Source organism: Diceros bicornis, chromosome 17, assembly GCF_020826845.1.
Source record: "Diceros bicornis minor isolate mBicDic1 chromosome 17, mDicBic1.mat.cur, whole genome shotgun sequence".
In the NCBI taxonomy this organism is placed as follows: Eukaryota; Metazoa; Chordata; class Mammalia; order Perissodactyla; family Rhinocerotidae; genus Diceros; species Diceros bicornis.
In genome coordinates this window covers 33,786,565-33,802,915 of record NC_080756.1, presented here as the reverse complement: position 1 = coordinate 33,802,915, position 16,351 = coordinate 33,786,565, and the positions used below count along the sequence as shown (strand labels likewise).

Here is a 16,351-nt window from a genome sequence, read left to right as displayed (position 1 = left end):
ATGGTGAAATCTGGAAGGAAAGTGCCAATGAAGACATTAGATGAAATTTTAAAGCTCTATTCAATGAACAGGAAAGAAAGATGACTTGAAGTAGCTTATCATGTTAGCATCCGTGTGGAGTGGTGCCGAATTTGAACTTTAAATGCTCAACTTATTCAAACGATTTCACAAAAATATGTTCCAAGTCAGTTGGCTCACACTGCCTCTCGGGGACCGTACATCTCAATGTGACAGGCAGAGCTTCTTACATTTTATATGGCAGAGTCCCTGGAGATGAGGAATTCAGAGACAAGAGACCTGGCTCATCCTCCAGCCATTACTAGTGCACACTTCATCCTCCACACATCCGCTTATCCATGTTTGTTCATGTGTTCATTCACTTAATAACATTGAGCACCTAGAGTTTACCAGGCACAAGGGATAAAAAGTGAATGTGCTGTCTCTGCCCTCAAAGAGCTCAAAGGTATGATGGAATCTATGATGAACAAATGCAGCTAGAGACAAGATCTGACAGCGTGTTTGTTCGATTATAATATCTGGAAGACATAAGGATGACTAAGGTCTCTGCCGTTGAACAACTCCAGAAAACTCAGCAAAAAACTCAGGTACACAAATATGCAAGATAGAACACTGTAACTGAGAAAGAGAAAAAACAAATTGTCCTTCCAAAGTTTCTACCACTCATCCCTCATTGACTAGCTTCATTGACCCAACTGTAAAATGTGCGAGATTCTCCTTTTTCATTAAATCCTCCCAATAATATTGTTGCCCTTTTACAAATGAGGAAATAGCATCTGATGAAGGCCAAGTCACTTGTCTAAGATCATGGCTCGTAGATAGTAGAGCTAAAATTCAAACCCACATCTGCCTTATTTAGTCCTCCTCTCATTATAGTATTGTTTTCCTATATAATTAATGGACAATCCCATCAAGATCTACTGAATGAGAGTGAGATGGGGTGGGGTGGAGTCTTTGAACCTGTAATTTTAACAAGTAAACCCCCGGATGGGTCTGTATGCACTGAAGTGTGAGAACCACTACTGCTTGGCCCTCTAGTTTGGCTGCTTCTTACCTCTGGCCTGGGCCACTGAAATAGAGTCCAAATGTGTGTTTTCCCCTCCATTCTCAGCCCCTCCTGATGATTATCATTCCCTTGCTCAAAAATCTTCAGTCCCTGGGGCCGGCCCAGTGGCGTAGTGATTAAGCTCGTGCACTCTGCTTTGGCAGCCCAGGGTTCGCAGGTTCGGATCATGAGCACGGACCTATACACTGCTACTCAAGCCATGCTGTGGCCGTGTCCCACATACAAAACAGAGGAAGATGGGCACAGCTGTTACCTCAGGGACAATTTTCCTCAAGCAAAAAGAGGAGGATTGGCAACGGATGTTAACTCATGGCCAATCTTCCTCATAAAAAAAATCTTCAGTCCCTATAAAGACCTACCTCTTTATCTAGGCATTGAAGTTTCCACAGTCTGTTGTCATCTATTCTTCTAGCCTGGGATTCCTTGACTTCTTTTTAGGAGCTATCTTCTACAGTCATACTGTGTGCACTTAGAATACACATCAGACTTTCTCATATCCCCATGCTGTACCATCATCACTGCCCCAAATACTTTCTGAATTTCTGCATGTCCAATCATACTCCTTATTCAAACCAGTTTCACAGTAGATGAATGAATTACTGTTCACCCCCAAAGGAAATAAAAACTACTTCTTGTAGTCACCTTAATATTTTATATTGTTATATATGGTATATTTTATTTTATATGTTATATTTTATATAGCATTATGTCTATGCCAGATTTTTTGCCTTTTACCATCATGGTACTTAGATTCTCTTCATGGTTGGAGGCCAACCCTTAGAAGACAGGCAAGAATATAGACTCAGGAATTCTTATATATGCCCCCTAGCCCCACATCTTTATTATAGCTTAAGGTGGGGTACATAGAAATCAAAAGGAAATCAAAATTCTTTTTTTTTTTTTTTGTGAGGAAGATCAGCCCTGAGCTAATATCCATGCTAATCCTCCTCTTTTTGCTCAGGAAGACCAGCTCTGAGCTAACATCTATTGCCAATCCTCCTCCTTTTTTCCCCAAAGCCCCGGTAGATAGTTGTATGTCATAGTTGCACATCCTTCTAGTTGCTGTATGTGGGACACGGCCTCAGCATGGGCAGAGAAGCGGTGGGTCGGTGCGTGCCCGGGATCCGAACCCGGGCCGCCAGAAGCAGAGCGCACGCACTTAACCGCTAAGCCACGGGGCCGGCCCCCAAAATTCATTTTGGATCGATAAGCAAACATGTGTTCGCTGTAGATACAAAAAAGGTTATTAAAAATTGCATTGGCTTATAAATTCTGAAATAATGGTTCAGATGTAGAACGAGATAGCAGCGGTTTAACTGTGAAACAGCAACCTTAATAATATGAAAACATTGTCCACAGTAAAATGAACTGAGAGTGGATTTTACAACTCCAGTAAATACTATAAGAAGCATGTGAAACGTGGGTGATTTGGTTGGCTAGTATGCACTAATTAGCATTATAAAAGAGAGTTTAAAATGAAATTAATATCCATTCAAATAATATAGTGACTCGAGGAGAGAACAGAGTGTTTTTTTTTCCTTCGTTAAAGCAGTATTAAACCATTAGGCATAGGAAGTTGTCCCAAATGCAGCTTTGATGGACTGTGTCTTCCTGGCGGCTGGTACTTTGTTGTACAAAACGTGTATTTTTCCTCTCATGTTGTATAGCTACTACCCACAGCTTAATAGATATATAATTTTTTCAGATCTATAGGTATTTTCTTTTAAGGACAAATGCCTAAAATCTTTGTTGATTTTTAATAGAACTCATTGTACATTATCAGAGAAAAATAAAAGTGCTGTTTGTGGTCTATCACTCTTCTGACATGGAATAAGGTGCTGTGACAGGGAGAGGGTTAGCCTTAATTCAGAACTTAGTCCCTCATGAAGGCCTCACTGCATATTTCCAAATAGTGCATTTACGTGTATTCAGATGTTTCCTGAGAGATTGTCAATTTATTGGCACAGGTTCTCATCAGTAACTTCCATTAGGAAATAAGGATTTCCAATTTATTGTATTACATTGATTTATGTATAATTAACTAACTTCCATATTAACTATTTTAAAAAATGTAATTTCCCAGCTGGTTCAAGAATCATTAGTTGGTATGTGGCAATGACTAAGCTGCTGGAATCGCACTGCATGAATGTGGAGCGCTGTGCCTTTTCTTTGGACGGATATATTTAGTAAGTATGTGTCTAATCGTCGACAGTAACAAATTCTGGTAACCCACGTATCTGCAGAACTATGTGTTTTTATATATAAACCATTGCAATCTTTGGGGAAATAATTTGTGCTAGGATTTTCTAGGAGTTTTTCAGTATTACTCTATGAAGCAATTGTCTTTTTGGTGGACTGAGTTCATGATGTTAAATCTATCTCCTTTTACTCAGGCCTTGTTGTTAAAGATCTTCATACATTCCAACTGTTTTGCTTCCATGTAATCTCCTCTGTTGAATAAAAGGATGAGATACAGTTGTGTGGACCAGGAAACAGAAATCTCCCAACTTCATTTCCAAACTCTGCTTGAATGAGTCTGAATGAGTCTTTTAACCCATATGAGCGGCAAAGGAAATGACTGTATCTTATAAAAAAAATTAGAACACTTTGATATATAACGTTTTCATGCCACAAAAATACAATATATTTATTAACCATTGGCACGCTAGTCTACTATCTGTGCATAGATGTGCACCGTATATTTTTCAAAATCTTTTAAATAGCCATTTGTTTCAATTTTTAGCGTTGGGAAGTAGGAACACAGAGAAAAATAATTTTTAAAAGCTTTCATTATTTACATGAAAAGATGTGTCCTTATTCTACCTCCCGCAATACGTGTGTTGCTATGAGTGAGGCCTGTGAGCTCTGAGGCTTGTAGTGAACCTGTAGAAAGTCTCTTGGTCAAGATCACCTTAATGCAAGCTGGAGGCCCGTGAAGCTCAGACTTAAGCTCTGGCTGGAGTGAAGCCAGGCTCTGCTGCTTCCCGACTGTGTTATCCACATTCTACTACATTAGAAATGAGAATTCTCAAGTAAACAGATTGTTTTATGCATCAGTTTAAGAAAAAACAAATCTTAGGGACCACATAGGGTTACATTAAAGATACAAGCGAAGGTACAAAATATGATCTGGGATCAGACACACTCAGATTCCCTACACCAGCATCCCTCTCACCACTTATATGCAAACCCATTGGGGAGCTCATTAAAATACATCTACCGGGGCCCCACCTCAGACTTCCTAAATCAGAATCTCAGAAAATGGGGTCTGGTCAAGAGCAATTTTAATGAGCTTTCCAAGTGATTCCAACGCCCACTAGGGTTTGTGAACCCCCTCTTGACGCTTTATTCATTAACTAAATGAATCTGTCCTTCAGTCCTGATTCATTCATTCATTGAGTCAACAATATTTATTCAGCCACTTTTCATTGCAGAGGACTGTGCTAGTTAGCATGTGAGAAAAAATACAGTATAAAATATAGCGTCTGCATCAAGTGTTTTACTACCTATTTAGGGTGACAAGATGTGTCCTCAATGTTTATTAATAAATACGCACAAGATATTTTGATTCAAGGTCAAAGTAGCATTTATAGTATAACACGTAACATCTAAAACAAGGGAAATATCATTCTATTCTAGTCAGATGACGTTTAGAGTAATAATCTCTCCTGTCCATTACTTTATTTTATTATTAAAATCATTCTGTGAAATAGATAGAATATTATTTAACAGAAGAGAAAATTGACTCTCAGAGCTGTCAAGATTTGGGATTCAGAGTTACATGATCATTTAGCAGCAGAGCAAATTTCATGTCTAGATTTTATAATTCCAGTGTTCTCACTGTGCCTATGTTGGGCCTCATATAATTTTTTTTCTTACTTAAGCAGTCTAGAGATAGAAAAGTTTAGATAAGTTAAAATTATTTCAGTATTGAATATTTCAGTTGAAAAACAGACAAAAATATAATTCCAAATCAAATAAATAAACCTTTCTTCCTGTCTGTAAGTATTTTATGTTCAGTTACCAAGCCACTAAGCAAAGATTCTGTTCATCAAAAATGTGAGAAAAGTCTTGCATAGGCTGAATATGTTAGGAGAAAATATACTAATTGTGATGGTTAATTTTATGTGTCAACTTGGCTGGGCCACAGAAATAAGTTGGTGAGGGGAGCCTCAGCGTCTTTGAAGAGCTCTGTGATTGCTCTTCTCTGTAGGCCAGAACTTGCAGTGGAAATTGCTGCCGGTCAGTTGGGAAACCTTAATGCAATGGAGATCCCAGGGTGGCAGGGGCCAAGTGGTGACCCTCATTTGTTAAAGTCAAGATGGTCATGGTCGCCATAACGGACAGCAGAGTGAAAGCAACAATCAGAATAGTCTGCCTTGTAGAGACCTATGGCTTTGACTGGTTGATCATGGTTTTCCTAGAAGTGAAATACATGGAAAGCCTACAGATCTTACTAATGTAAGCCTACAGATCTTACCTGATCTATATAAGCAGAAAAGTTCTAGGTCAAATGAACAAAAATCTAACTTGAATTGTAAAAACAGAGTCTTGACCCTTTAATCAATTCCCAGACTTGAGCCAGTTTATAGACCCAGGGCCGCTTGAATGAAGGGGAAGCCAAATCTCCTTGAGAAAGGACCCCAATACATTGCTAAAAATTTATACTGGCAATCTTTTCCCCAGCCCTCCCCAAAGGGATCTAAGGCCTTTTGCCAGGGTAACTGTACATTGGGCAAAAGGAAATAATGAGAGGTTTCAGGGACTGCTGGACACTTCCTAATACAGGAAACCCAAAATGCCGCTGTGGTCCACCAGTCAGAATAGGGGCTTATGGAAGTCAGGTGATCAATGGAGTATTAGCTTAGGTCCTTCTTACGGTGGTCTCAGTGGGTCTCCAAGCCCACTCTGTGAGTATTTCTCCAGGTCCAGAATGCAGAACTGGAATAGATAAAGTCAGCAGCTGGCAGAACCCCCACAATGGTGCCCTGACCTGTGGAACGAGGGCTATTATGGTGAGAGAAGCCATGTGGAAGCCACTAGAACTGCCTCTGCCTTGAAAAATAGTAAGCCAAAAGAAATACCTCATTCCTGGAGGGATTGAAGAGACTAATGCCACCCTCAAGGACTTGAAAGATGCAGGGGTGGAGATTCCCACCACATCCCCATTCAACCTGCATTTGTGGCCCATACAGAAGATAGATTTTTGTAGAATGACAATGGATTATTATACACTTAATGCAGTGGTGACTCCAATTGCAACTGCTGTACCAGGCTTTCATTGCTTGAGAGAATTAACACATTCCCTGGTTCCTGGTATGCAGCTATTAATCTGGCAAATTCTTTTTTCTCCATCCCTATTTATAAAGACCAGCAGAAGCAGTTTGCTTTCAGCTGGCAAGGTCAGCAATACACCTTCACTGCTCTACCTCAGGGGTATATCAACCCTGCAGCCCCGTGTCATAATTTAGTTTGCAGGGATCTTGACCACATTTCCCTACTATAAGGTATCATATTGGTCCATTGCTTTGATGAAATTATGGTGATTGGACCTGGTAAGCAAGAAATAGCAACTACACTAGACTTATTGGTAAGATATTTGTGTATCAGAGGGTAGGAAATAAATCCCACAAAAATTCAGGGCTATCTATCTCAGTGAAATATTAGGGGTCCAGTGGTGTGGGGCATGTTGAGATATCTTTTCTCAGGTGAAGGATAAGTTGTTGCACCTGGCTTCTCCTACAACCAAAAAAGAGGCACAACACCTAGTGAGCCTCTTTGGATTTGGAGGCAATATGTTCCTCATTTGGGTATGTTACTCTGGCCCATTTAGTGAGGAACCCAAAAAGCTTCTCATTTTGAGTGGGGCCTAGAACAAGAGAAGGCTTTGCGATAGGTCCAGGCCGCCACACAAGCTGTTCTGCCACTTGAGCTGTATGATCCAGCAAATCTAACGCTGCTTGAAGTGTCAGTGGCAGACAGTGTTTGAGCCTTCAGCAGGCCTCCACTGGTAAGTCACAGCACAGGCTCTTAGGATTTTAGAGAAAAGCCCTGCCATGCTCTATGGATAACTACTCTCCTTTTAAGAAACAACGTTAGGCCATCATGAACTGGGTGTTGTCAACCAAGCCATAAAGTTGGGAGTGCACAGGAGCACTCCATCATCAAATGGAAGTAGTATATATCTGATCAGGCCCAAGCAGGCCCTGATAGCACAAGTAAGTTACATGAAGAAGTGGCCCAAATGCCCAGGGTCCCCACTCTTGCTATACTGCCTTCTCTCTCCCAGCCTGTACCTATGTCCTCAGGGGAATTTTCTATAATCAGTCGACAGGAGAAGAGAAGACTTGGGTCTGGCCTACAGATGGTTTTGCGTGATACACAAGTACCAGCCAAAGCGGACAGCTGCAGAACTACATCCCCTCTCTGGGACATTCCTGAAAGACAGTGGTGAAGGGAAATCCTCCCAGTGGGCAGAACTTCAAGCAGTGCACCTGGCTGTTCACTTTGCTTGGAAGAAGGAATGGTCAGACGTGCAGTTATATACTGATTCATGGCCTGTGGCCAATGGTTTGCCTGGATGATCAGAGACTTGAAAGGAACATGATTAGAAAATTGAGGGAAAGGAAGTCTGAGGAAGAGGTGGGCATGTGGAATGAGCAAAAACACAAAGATACTTGTGTGCTATATAAATGCTTACCAAAGAGTGACCTCAGCAGAAGAAGATTTTAATAATCAAATGGATAGGATGACCTATTTGGTGAATACCAGTCAGTCTCCTTCCCCAGCCATCCCTGTCATCACCCAGTGGGCTGGTCAACAAAGTGGCCATGGTGGTAGGGATGGAGGTTATGCATTGGCTCAGCAACATGGACTTCTGCTCAGCAAGGCTGACTTGGCTATGACCATAGCTGAGTGCCCAATTTAGCAGCAGCAGAGACCAATACTGAGTCCTTGATATGACACCATTCTCTAGGGTGATCAGCCAGCTACCTAGTGGCAGGTTGATTACATTGGACTGCTTCCATCATGGAAGGGGCAGTATTTTGTTCTTACTGAAATAGACACTTCGGATATGGATTGGCTTTCCCTACATGCAATACTTCTGTCAAAACTACCATGAGTGGACTTACAGAATGCCTTACCCACCATCATGGTATTCCACACAGCACTGCTTCTGATCAAGGAAATCACTTCACGGTAAATGAAATGTGTCAATGGTTTCATGCTTATGAACTACTGATTCACGGAATTTACCGGTCTTACCATGGTCTCCACCATTCTGAAACAGCTGGCTTGCTAGAATGGTGGAAGGGCCTTTTGAACTCATTTACAGTGCCAGCTATGTGTCCGCACCTTACAGGGCTGGAGCCAGAAGGCTGTATATGCTCTGAATCAGCATTCAATATACGATGCTGTTTCTCCCACAGCCAGGATTCACAGGTCCAGAAATCAAAGGGTGGAAGTGACAGTGTCACCAGTCACTATTACCCCTAGTGGCCCACTAGCAAAATTTTTGTTTCCTATTCCCACTACCTTAATCACTGCTGGCCTAGAGATCTTAGTTCCAAAGGAAGGAATGTTTCCACCAGGAGACACAACAATGATTCCACTGAACTGAAAGTTAAGACTGCTGCCTGCCACTTTAGGCTCCTCATGCCTCTGAATCAACAGGTAAAGAAGGGAATTACTGTGCTGGCTGCAGAGATTGATCCTGCCTACCAAGGGGAACTTGAGCTGCTACTCCACCGTGGAGGTGAGGAAGAGTATGTCTGAAATACAGGAGATCCCTTAGGGCCTCTCTTAGTATTATCACGCCTTGTGATTAAGGTCAATGGAAAACTAAAATAACCCAATTCAGGAAGGACTACTGATGGCCTAGTCCCTTCAGGAATGAAGGTTTGGGTCACTTCACCAGGTAAAGAACCACAACCAGCTGAAGTGCTTGCTGAGGGCAAAGGGAATACAGAATAAGTCGTGGAAGAAGGTAGTTATAAGTACCAGCTACGGCCATGTGACAAGTTAGAGAAATGAGGACTGTAATTGTCATGAGTATTTCTTTCTTATTTTGTGATGAATATGTTTGTGTGCGTGTAAAGCAAAATCTTTGTTTTCTTCGCTATCTAATCCCCTTAACATGTAACATAAGATGTACTGATTTTATATCATAGTATTTAAGTAGTAACTTTACATCATAGTATTGAAGTTATGGGATATCAAGGAGAAGAGTAAACGTTACCCAAAGACTTTGCATCCTCTTCTGGGCAAAGAGTTAGCACATTTTTGGTTGTATGCAGGACAGTTGTATCATGTGGGGCAGAAGTATGATCTTGTTATCATCTTTATTGGAGATTAAGTATGGTTTAAGGAGATGCATATGGGTGCCAAGTTGACAAGGGGTGGACTTATGGTGGTTAATTTGATACATCAACTTGGCCGGGGCACAGTGCCCAGATATTTGGTCAAATACTATTCTGCATGTTTCCGTGAAGGTGTTATTTGGATGAGACTAACATTTAAATCAGTGGACTTTGGGTGAAGCAGGATATCCTCCATAATGTGAGTGGGCCTTATCCAATTAGTTGAAAGCCTTAATGGAACAAAGACCAACTTCCACCAGAAAGAATTCTGCCAGAAGACTGCCTCTGGACTCAAACTGCAACTCTGTCTTGAGTCTCCAGCTTGCAGATTCTGGATTGACCAAGCCTCGACAATCTTGTGAGCCAGTTCCTTAAAATCTCTCTCTCTTTCACTCTTTCTCTGTTTATCTATATAGATATAGATATTCTCTCAACAAATATTCTGTTTCTCTGGAGAATCTGACACTAATACAATAATAATCTTGTTGTGTCATCTCCTAAAAAAAAATAGTCTTAAATTCTAAGTCGATCATGAAAAAGCGTATTGGCTTACCATCAATTCACTTGGGTTCCTTTTGTCATTGTGTTAATAGATCAACCGTTGTTCTATTTTTTTTTTTTTTTTTGTGAGGAGGATCAGCCCTGAGCTAACATCCATGCTAATCCTCCTCTTTTTGCTGAGGAAGACCGGCTCTGAGCTAACATCTATCGCCAATCCTCCTCCTTTTTATTCCCCAAAGCCCCAGTAGATAGTTGTATGTCATAGTTGCACATCCTTCTAGTTGCTGTATGTGGGACGCCGCCTCAGCATGACTGGAGAAGCGGTGTGTTGGTGCGCGCCCAGGATCAGAACCTGGGCCGCCAGTAGGGGAGTGCGCGCACTTAACTGCTAAGCCATGGGGCCAGCCCCCATTGTTCTGTTTATAACCTGACCCAATTTATAATTCACCAAGAGGAAATAGGAAGCATCAAGATTACATTTGCTTGTGACTCTTTTTGTGTGTGTGTGTGGAAGATTAGCCCTGAGCTAACGTCCGATGCCAATCCTCCTCTTTTTGCTGAGGAAGATTGTCCCTGGGCTAACATCTGTGCCCATCTTCCTTCACTTTACCATCTTCCTCGACGCCAGCACAGCATGGCTTTACAAGCCACTCTTTATTAAGTTTGCCCAGGATAGGTTTAGATGGATAAAATTGAGAGGCTCAATCTATATGAAGGGTGGAGTTCACAGTCTAATTTAAAGCACAGAGACTGAAAAAACTCTGGCTAAATAAAAGTGGGAAATCTGTTTCTGTAGAAATCTTCCTTTATTTCCACTTTGAACACTGTCAAGATTTGCCACACATGTAATTTGCTTGGGTAAATGTAATTAGTTATGAACGATTCAATATCGGTCAAGTAGGGCGTGGCAGTGGATCATTTCTGTATTTAGCTTCACAAGCAGAGATTTAAGCCTAGAATTTTTAGTAGCATGTACTGATTAATATAAAATGAGAATTAAAGAAGGTCCTAGAACAATGGTTCTGAGAAGGGGGGGCAGTTTTTCCCCCAGAGCCTGTTTAGCAAAGTCTAGAGACACTTTGGGTTTTCACAGCTGGCCGGGGTAAAGAGGGGTTATTACCATCAAGTGAGAAGAGGCCAGGGATGCTGCTAAACACCCCACATTGCCCTGGACAGCCCCCACGACAGAGATTTATCCGTCCCGAAATGTTAATAATGCAAGACCAAGAACCCCTGGTTAAGAGTAAGATTTCTTAGAGGCAAAGCCCCGTGTTTCGTTTTTAAAAATGTCTTTCTCTAAAGCACTACCAAGAAATTTGGATAAACTCCCTTAAATGTTTGAATCTTAATTTTTTATTTTCCAGAAGAATCACCCAAAGAATAATTAAAGTTCCCATGTGCTAGAAACTGCAAAAAATGTATAACTTGGCACAACTATTATGCTTCAGTCTTTTAACACCTATTCTCTAGAAATGAGAACAGCTTCATTTACTACCAGAAAAAGAGTAAAGACTATCTATTTCCATTCATGACCATGGAAAACTGGTGATCTTAAGGAGAAAAAATGCTCCAGAATGGAATGGAAGCATCTCAGCTGCATAAGGCCTGTTCACTACCCCCAGTGCCTAGACAGTGCCTGGCACATAGCGGACATTCAATCAACATACATTGGCTGATTCTCATAGCTCCATTCTGTGTTTCATACAAGCATCAGATATCCTGTATAATACAGGATGATTCACAGATTGTCAAAGTGACTTGGGCTTCTCTCAAATCATATCATGAGTGTGAGGGATAGGAAATTGTCCTGTGCTGTCTGCATTAGTCATCTGAGAAGATATGAAAGAGAAGTCATGACCTGGTTAGCTACTCTAAACATATTCCTCCTTCTAGAGTTGCATAACCTCCATTCCTGAGTGTAAAATTCTTTTCATTTTTAAAATAATTAACTTCATTATTTTAATGAGTTACATTAAGGGTTAACAATTCCTGAACCTCGCAAAGCTATAACATATGAAACTGGGTGTTGGGGAGCCAAATTTTGTATAGGAGTTTCTGGGGCCAGGAACCGAGCCATATGTTGAGAGTGGAAGCAAGAGGTAGAAGAAACATCTGTGACGCAGCTCTGATCTGAGGAGGAGGGATTCTCTCTGACATTTTTCAGAATCACCTGTCTCAATTAGAATCGTGGCCACAGGTCTCTGCCACCTGCTTTCGACAATCGGGTAATGAGTGTCAGGGGATACATGGTTATGTTTGGTTTTCCTGCCAGAGCACTCAGTGTCCCCTGCCGTGGTTTTTGTTGTGTTTGAGAAGTATTTGGACTCTGGACAGAGCAGGCAAATTCCATTCTTTGGGGACACATCAAGCCTTCCTTTTTCCCACAAGCAACAGGCTCATTAGAGATATGTTACCTGCTCTCTAAAATGTTTCATCACAAGTTGCAAAACTGTGTCTGGGCCCAAAATATCTCAACAGTATGTTTGCATTTCTAGAAAACATGACTCCACTAAAGCATATGATAGTACAAAACAAGGATCTGACATCTTCAGAACAAATGAGGTTGGGAAGTTACCTTATCCAAACTCAGTTTCCCTTCTGCATTTTCCTGCCAAAAACCATGTTCATTTATGCCAATATTATCTTAAAGGAGTATGGTGCCTAAACATTTTTGTATATAAAGGAGTGGACAAGATTTCTCCAGTAGGGTTACATTTGGTGGAAACATTTTACTTGGCTTGATGATTGAGTTATAAATTGTCTCCTCTTGTTTCCAAAAGAGGGCACATACAATGCATAAGACAGAACATTTAAATTACATGTCGAAAGGAAAAGCCAGAAGCCATTAGGAAGAAAAATTTAGAACCAGTGACTCTACAAATAGCCAATATGTATTGAGTATACTATAGGTAACCTATATTTCTAAGAGTTCTATGTGTATTCACTCATATAATTCTTACCACGGCGTTATTATGTAGATACTTTGGTTATCCCCGTTTTACAGATGAGCAAACTGCAGTATTCAGAGATTAATAATTTGCCTGAGGTCACACAGCTAGTAAGAGGTAGAACTGGGATTTGCTTTCACAGTCTTGTTAGAACCGGTGTGCTAAGCCAGGATCTACACTGCCTTCCAGACTTGGTGACACCACTTTTCTGAGCTTCGAAGCAGGCAAGTTGAGAATATTCAGTATTTTTTCCAAGTGCTAAATTCTTGAGAAAAATCACTGGACAGATTGTAATATGAGTATCATTATGTAACATGACAAAAATTAACATTAATTGCTGTTTGGCACAAGGTCCAAATGTGTTCTTCAAAATAATATTTCCTACATTAACCCTCAATAAAAGGGGTTTCAATAGTAACTCGATGAATATAGCTGATGGGATTTGAAATGCAGATTTCCTAAAGTGATTAGCATTGGTGATTGGATGTGATTTCTGCCATTGATCCCTGTTTTATTTACATTTGTAAGTCTGTAATTATCTTGCTATGTATTTACTTATCTTTGTATCCTGGCCTTCTCTGCTAGAGTGACAGCAAGGATCTGTTTGCCTTATTCATCTGTTTATCTTCAGAACTTAGCGTAGAGTCTGGCCTGGCAAATGCTCAAAATTATTTGTTGAGTAAATTCATAAATGAATGAATCCTCCAAAGGGAAAGAGTTCTGCCCAAGAACATAGCCCCAAGATCCTCAAAGTATAAATGAAGACTATAATTTATAAATGTATCAATTATGACTATGAAAAGTCATTGTTCCTTAAGGAGTTACTGGCAGAGTCATCTTGACTGGAGGTGAAGAGGCAGGGTGTTGACTCTTTTACTCGTCTTTTTCTTCTTCTTTATAAGCCCTGATGTCAGGGCCGGTCCCTGGGGTTGAGTTCTGCAGGATCCACCCAAACCCCGTCCAAGCAGACAGCCGAGGCGCTGCTGCAGTCGGCAAAGTCTGTGGACAGACTGACAGAGAGGAAGGTCCGCTCCCACACCGCCAGCGCTGTTTCCGTCAAAGCTCTGCCGCTGCTTCAGGTCAACAGTCTTTAGCCCAGGCTCAAAGACAAACACTGTATGTTGCATTCCTACAGCCTGTGGTGCTTTTTGTCTGCAGTCACAGCATCTGAGTCTTGCATCTGGCTTCCCACTCCCAGATTTGCTGACTCTTTCCCTGTGCTCCTGGAAACAGGGCCTTGAATGAACTAACTGAGCCCTAGATGGTACTGGAGCTATTTTGGGACTTAACAAAGCCTATGATTTGTGGCCTTCCTCGTTCAACCTTCTCTTCCCTTTATCTTCTGCAATGTTTCAACCCTACGAGCAGCATATGAAGGAAAGGATGGCACTCGACCTGTTTTCAGCTCAAGGAATAGAAAAACTTAATTTATTCAGAAATAGCTGGGGAGGCCAGGGCCAGTTTGTTCAAGAGAAACCAAAAGTTATTTGCTCCAGGGTTTTCTCTAAATAGAACTGCAACTGAAATACTAATTATGTTACCGAACCCAAACACAGGTTTGTTTACCCACTGCATAGTAGGGCCAATAAATAGAAAACTGAAACACCAGGCTTGTGGCAAGGAAAGAGGTTTACTATTATTGAAAGGCAGTCAGACGAGGAGATGGGAGTTAGGACCCTGAAAGGAAAAAGGTAGAAGTTTTTATCTGGGGTTTTAGGTAGGGGAGAGGGAGCTTGTGCTGGGGGTTTAGGTATGAGACGGGGAACATGGGGCCTTTCCGGTTGGAACCTTCCCACCAGCTTGGATTTGGCCTTGAAGACTAAATTTTTTCTTTTGCTTAATTGTCTGGACTTTTCTGGTTAGTTTTCATGTTCAGCCTGAGTTTGGAATTGTGAGGCTGAATCTTGATGTCTGGACCTTGACTTCCTGGGAAAGACAGCACACTCCTATATGAAGGAGGGACAGAAAGACCTAGTTAGTTTTATACAACAGTTGGTTATGCTGAATATGCACAACTGCAGTTAGCAAAGCTCATCTCAAAGTTTTTGTTCTCTTCCTCTAGCCCACGGAAGATGTTTTAACCTCTTCATGCTCTGTTTCAAGTACATCATAATTTTAAGGAATCGGATAGCTATTCTAAGCTTTGGGTTCACAGATTGTGGGGTCATTTCCAGCCTTGATCCTTGTAACACTGAATTCCTTTTATTTCCACCATACGGAAATGTGCACTTTCTTTGGACTGGAACACCCTTCCCTCAGCCCTTCTCTGCCTTCAAGTTTCACCTCATGTGTCACCTTCTTTTTATTTATTTATTTATTTATTTATTTATTTATTTATTTATTTATTTAGTGTGTGTGTGTGAGGAAGATCAGCACTGAGCTAACATCTGATGCCAATCCTCCTCTTTTTTGCTGAGGAAGATTGGCCCTGAGCTAACGTCGGTGCTGATCTTCCTCTACTTGACATGGGACGCCGCCACAGCATGGCTCTACATGCAGTGCGTCACTGCACGGCCAGGATCCGAACCGGCAAACCCCAGGCCACCACAGTGGAGCTCGCGCACTTAACCGCTTGTGCCACTGGGCTGGTCCCTCAGGCGTCACCTTCTATAGAGGACTTCCTGAAATTTCCAGATCCTGCTATGCACCCCTCTTCTGTCCTCCCTTTGTTTTAGCACTTACTGTATTATATTTAATGATCTCTTATTGTGTCTGTCTCCTCCATTAGACTACAAGCAATTCTTTGAGAGCAGGACCTATATCTTACTCATTTCTCGCCCACGGTTTCTGGCATGTAGAATGAGCCCCATAAATATCAATTGAAATGAACCATGTTGCCAAGAAACCATGATGCGATGACTCTGTCTGACCTTTTTCTGCATTCAGAACTCCTGGAAGCCCCAGAAGCATTGCAAATGACAGCATTTAGAACTTCTGAGAATGTAATCTTTGTTATTCCTCTTCCTTTTCAGGCACCTCTGTCCAGAGCTCTAAAGGACAAAGGGAAGAACCATGTCCACGATTGCAGCTTTCTATGGTGGCAAGTCCATTCTCATTACTGGGGCCACGGGCTTCATGGGCAAAGTGCTGATGGAGAAGCTGTTTTGCACTAGCCCCGACCTGAAAGTCTTTTACATCCTTGTGAGGCCCAAGGCTGACCAGACACCGCAGCAGAGGGTTTTCCGGATCCTAAATAGTAAGGTTAGCCTTATGAGAGGAGCCTGAGCCAAGATGACTCACTGCAACATTCCCTTATAGCCCCAAACAGCAAGTAGGGTGTGGGGCAGCCTATCTGGGCAGATAGAGGAGAAGAGACAAAGCAAGACAGCAGCCAACTGCTCAGGGAAATCTGGTGTGTTCCCCTGAGAGGGGAAGGAATGCTTAGGCTCTGTCCAGGGCAGGTGAGCAGATAATCTACCTTCTGGAAATTACTGAGTAAGAATCAAAATGCTGAATCT

The 16,351-nt window shown here is 41.6% G+C and overlaps 1 protein-coding gene and 1 pseudogene across 1 annotated transcript in view; both read left to right on the top strand.

Moving 5' to 3' along the window:
- LOC131416219 (fatty acyl-CoA reductase 2-like) overlaps positions 1-16,351 on the top strand; it is a 358,729-nt gene that overhangs the window by 310,336 nt on the left and 32,042 nt on the right. The window contains exon 2 of the mRNA XM_058558582.1: positions 15,866-16,094. Within this exon, the coding sequence (XP_058414565.1) occupies positions 15,906-16,094 (189 nt within the window). The 5' untranslated portion in view covers positions 15,866-15,905. The remainder of the gene's footprint in view (positions 1-15,865; positions 16,095-16,351) is intronic.
- On the top strand, positions 5,406-9,127 carry LOC131415560 (uncharacterized; annotated as a pseudogene).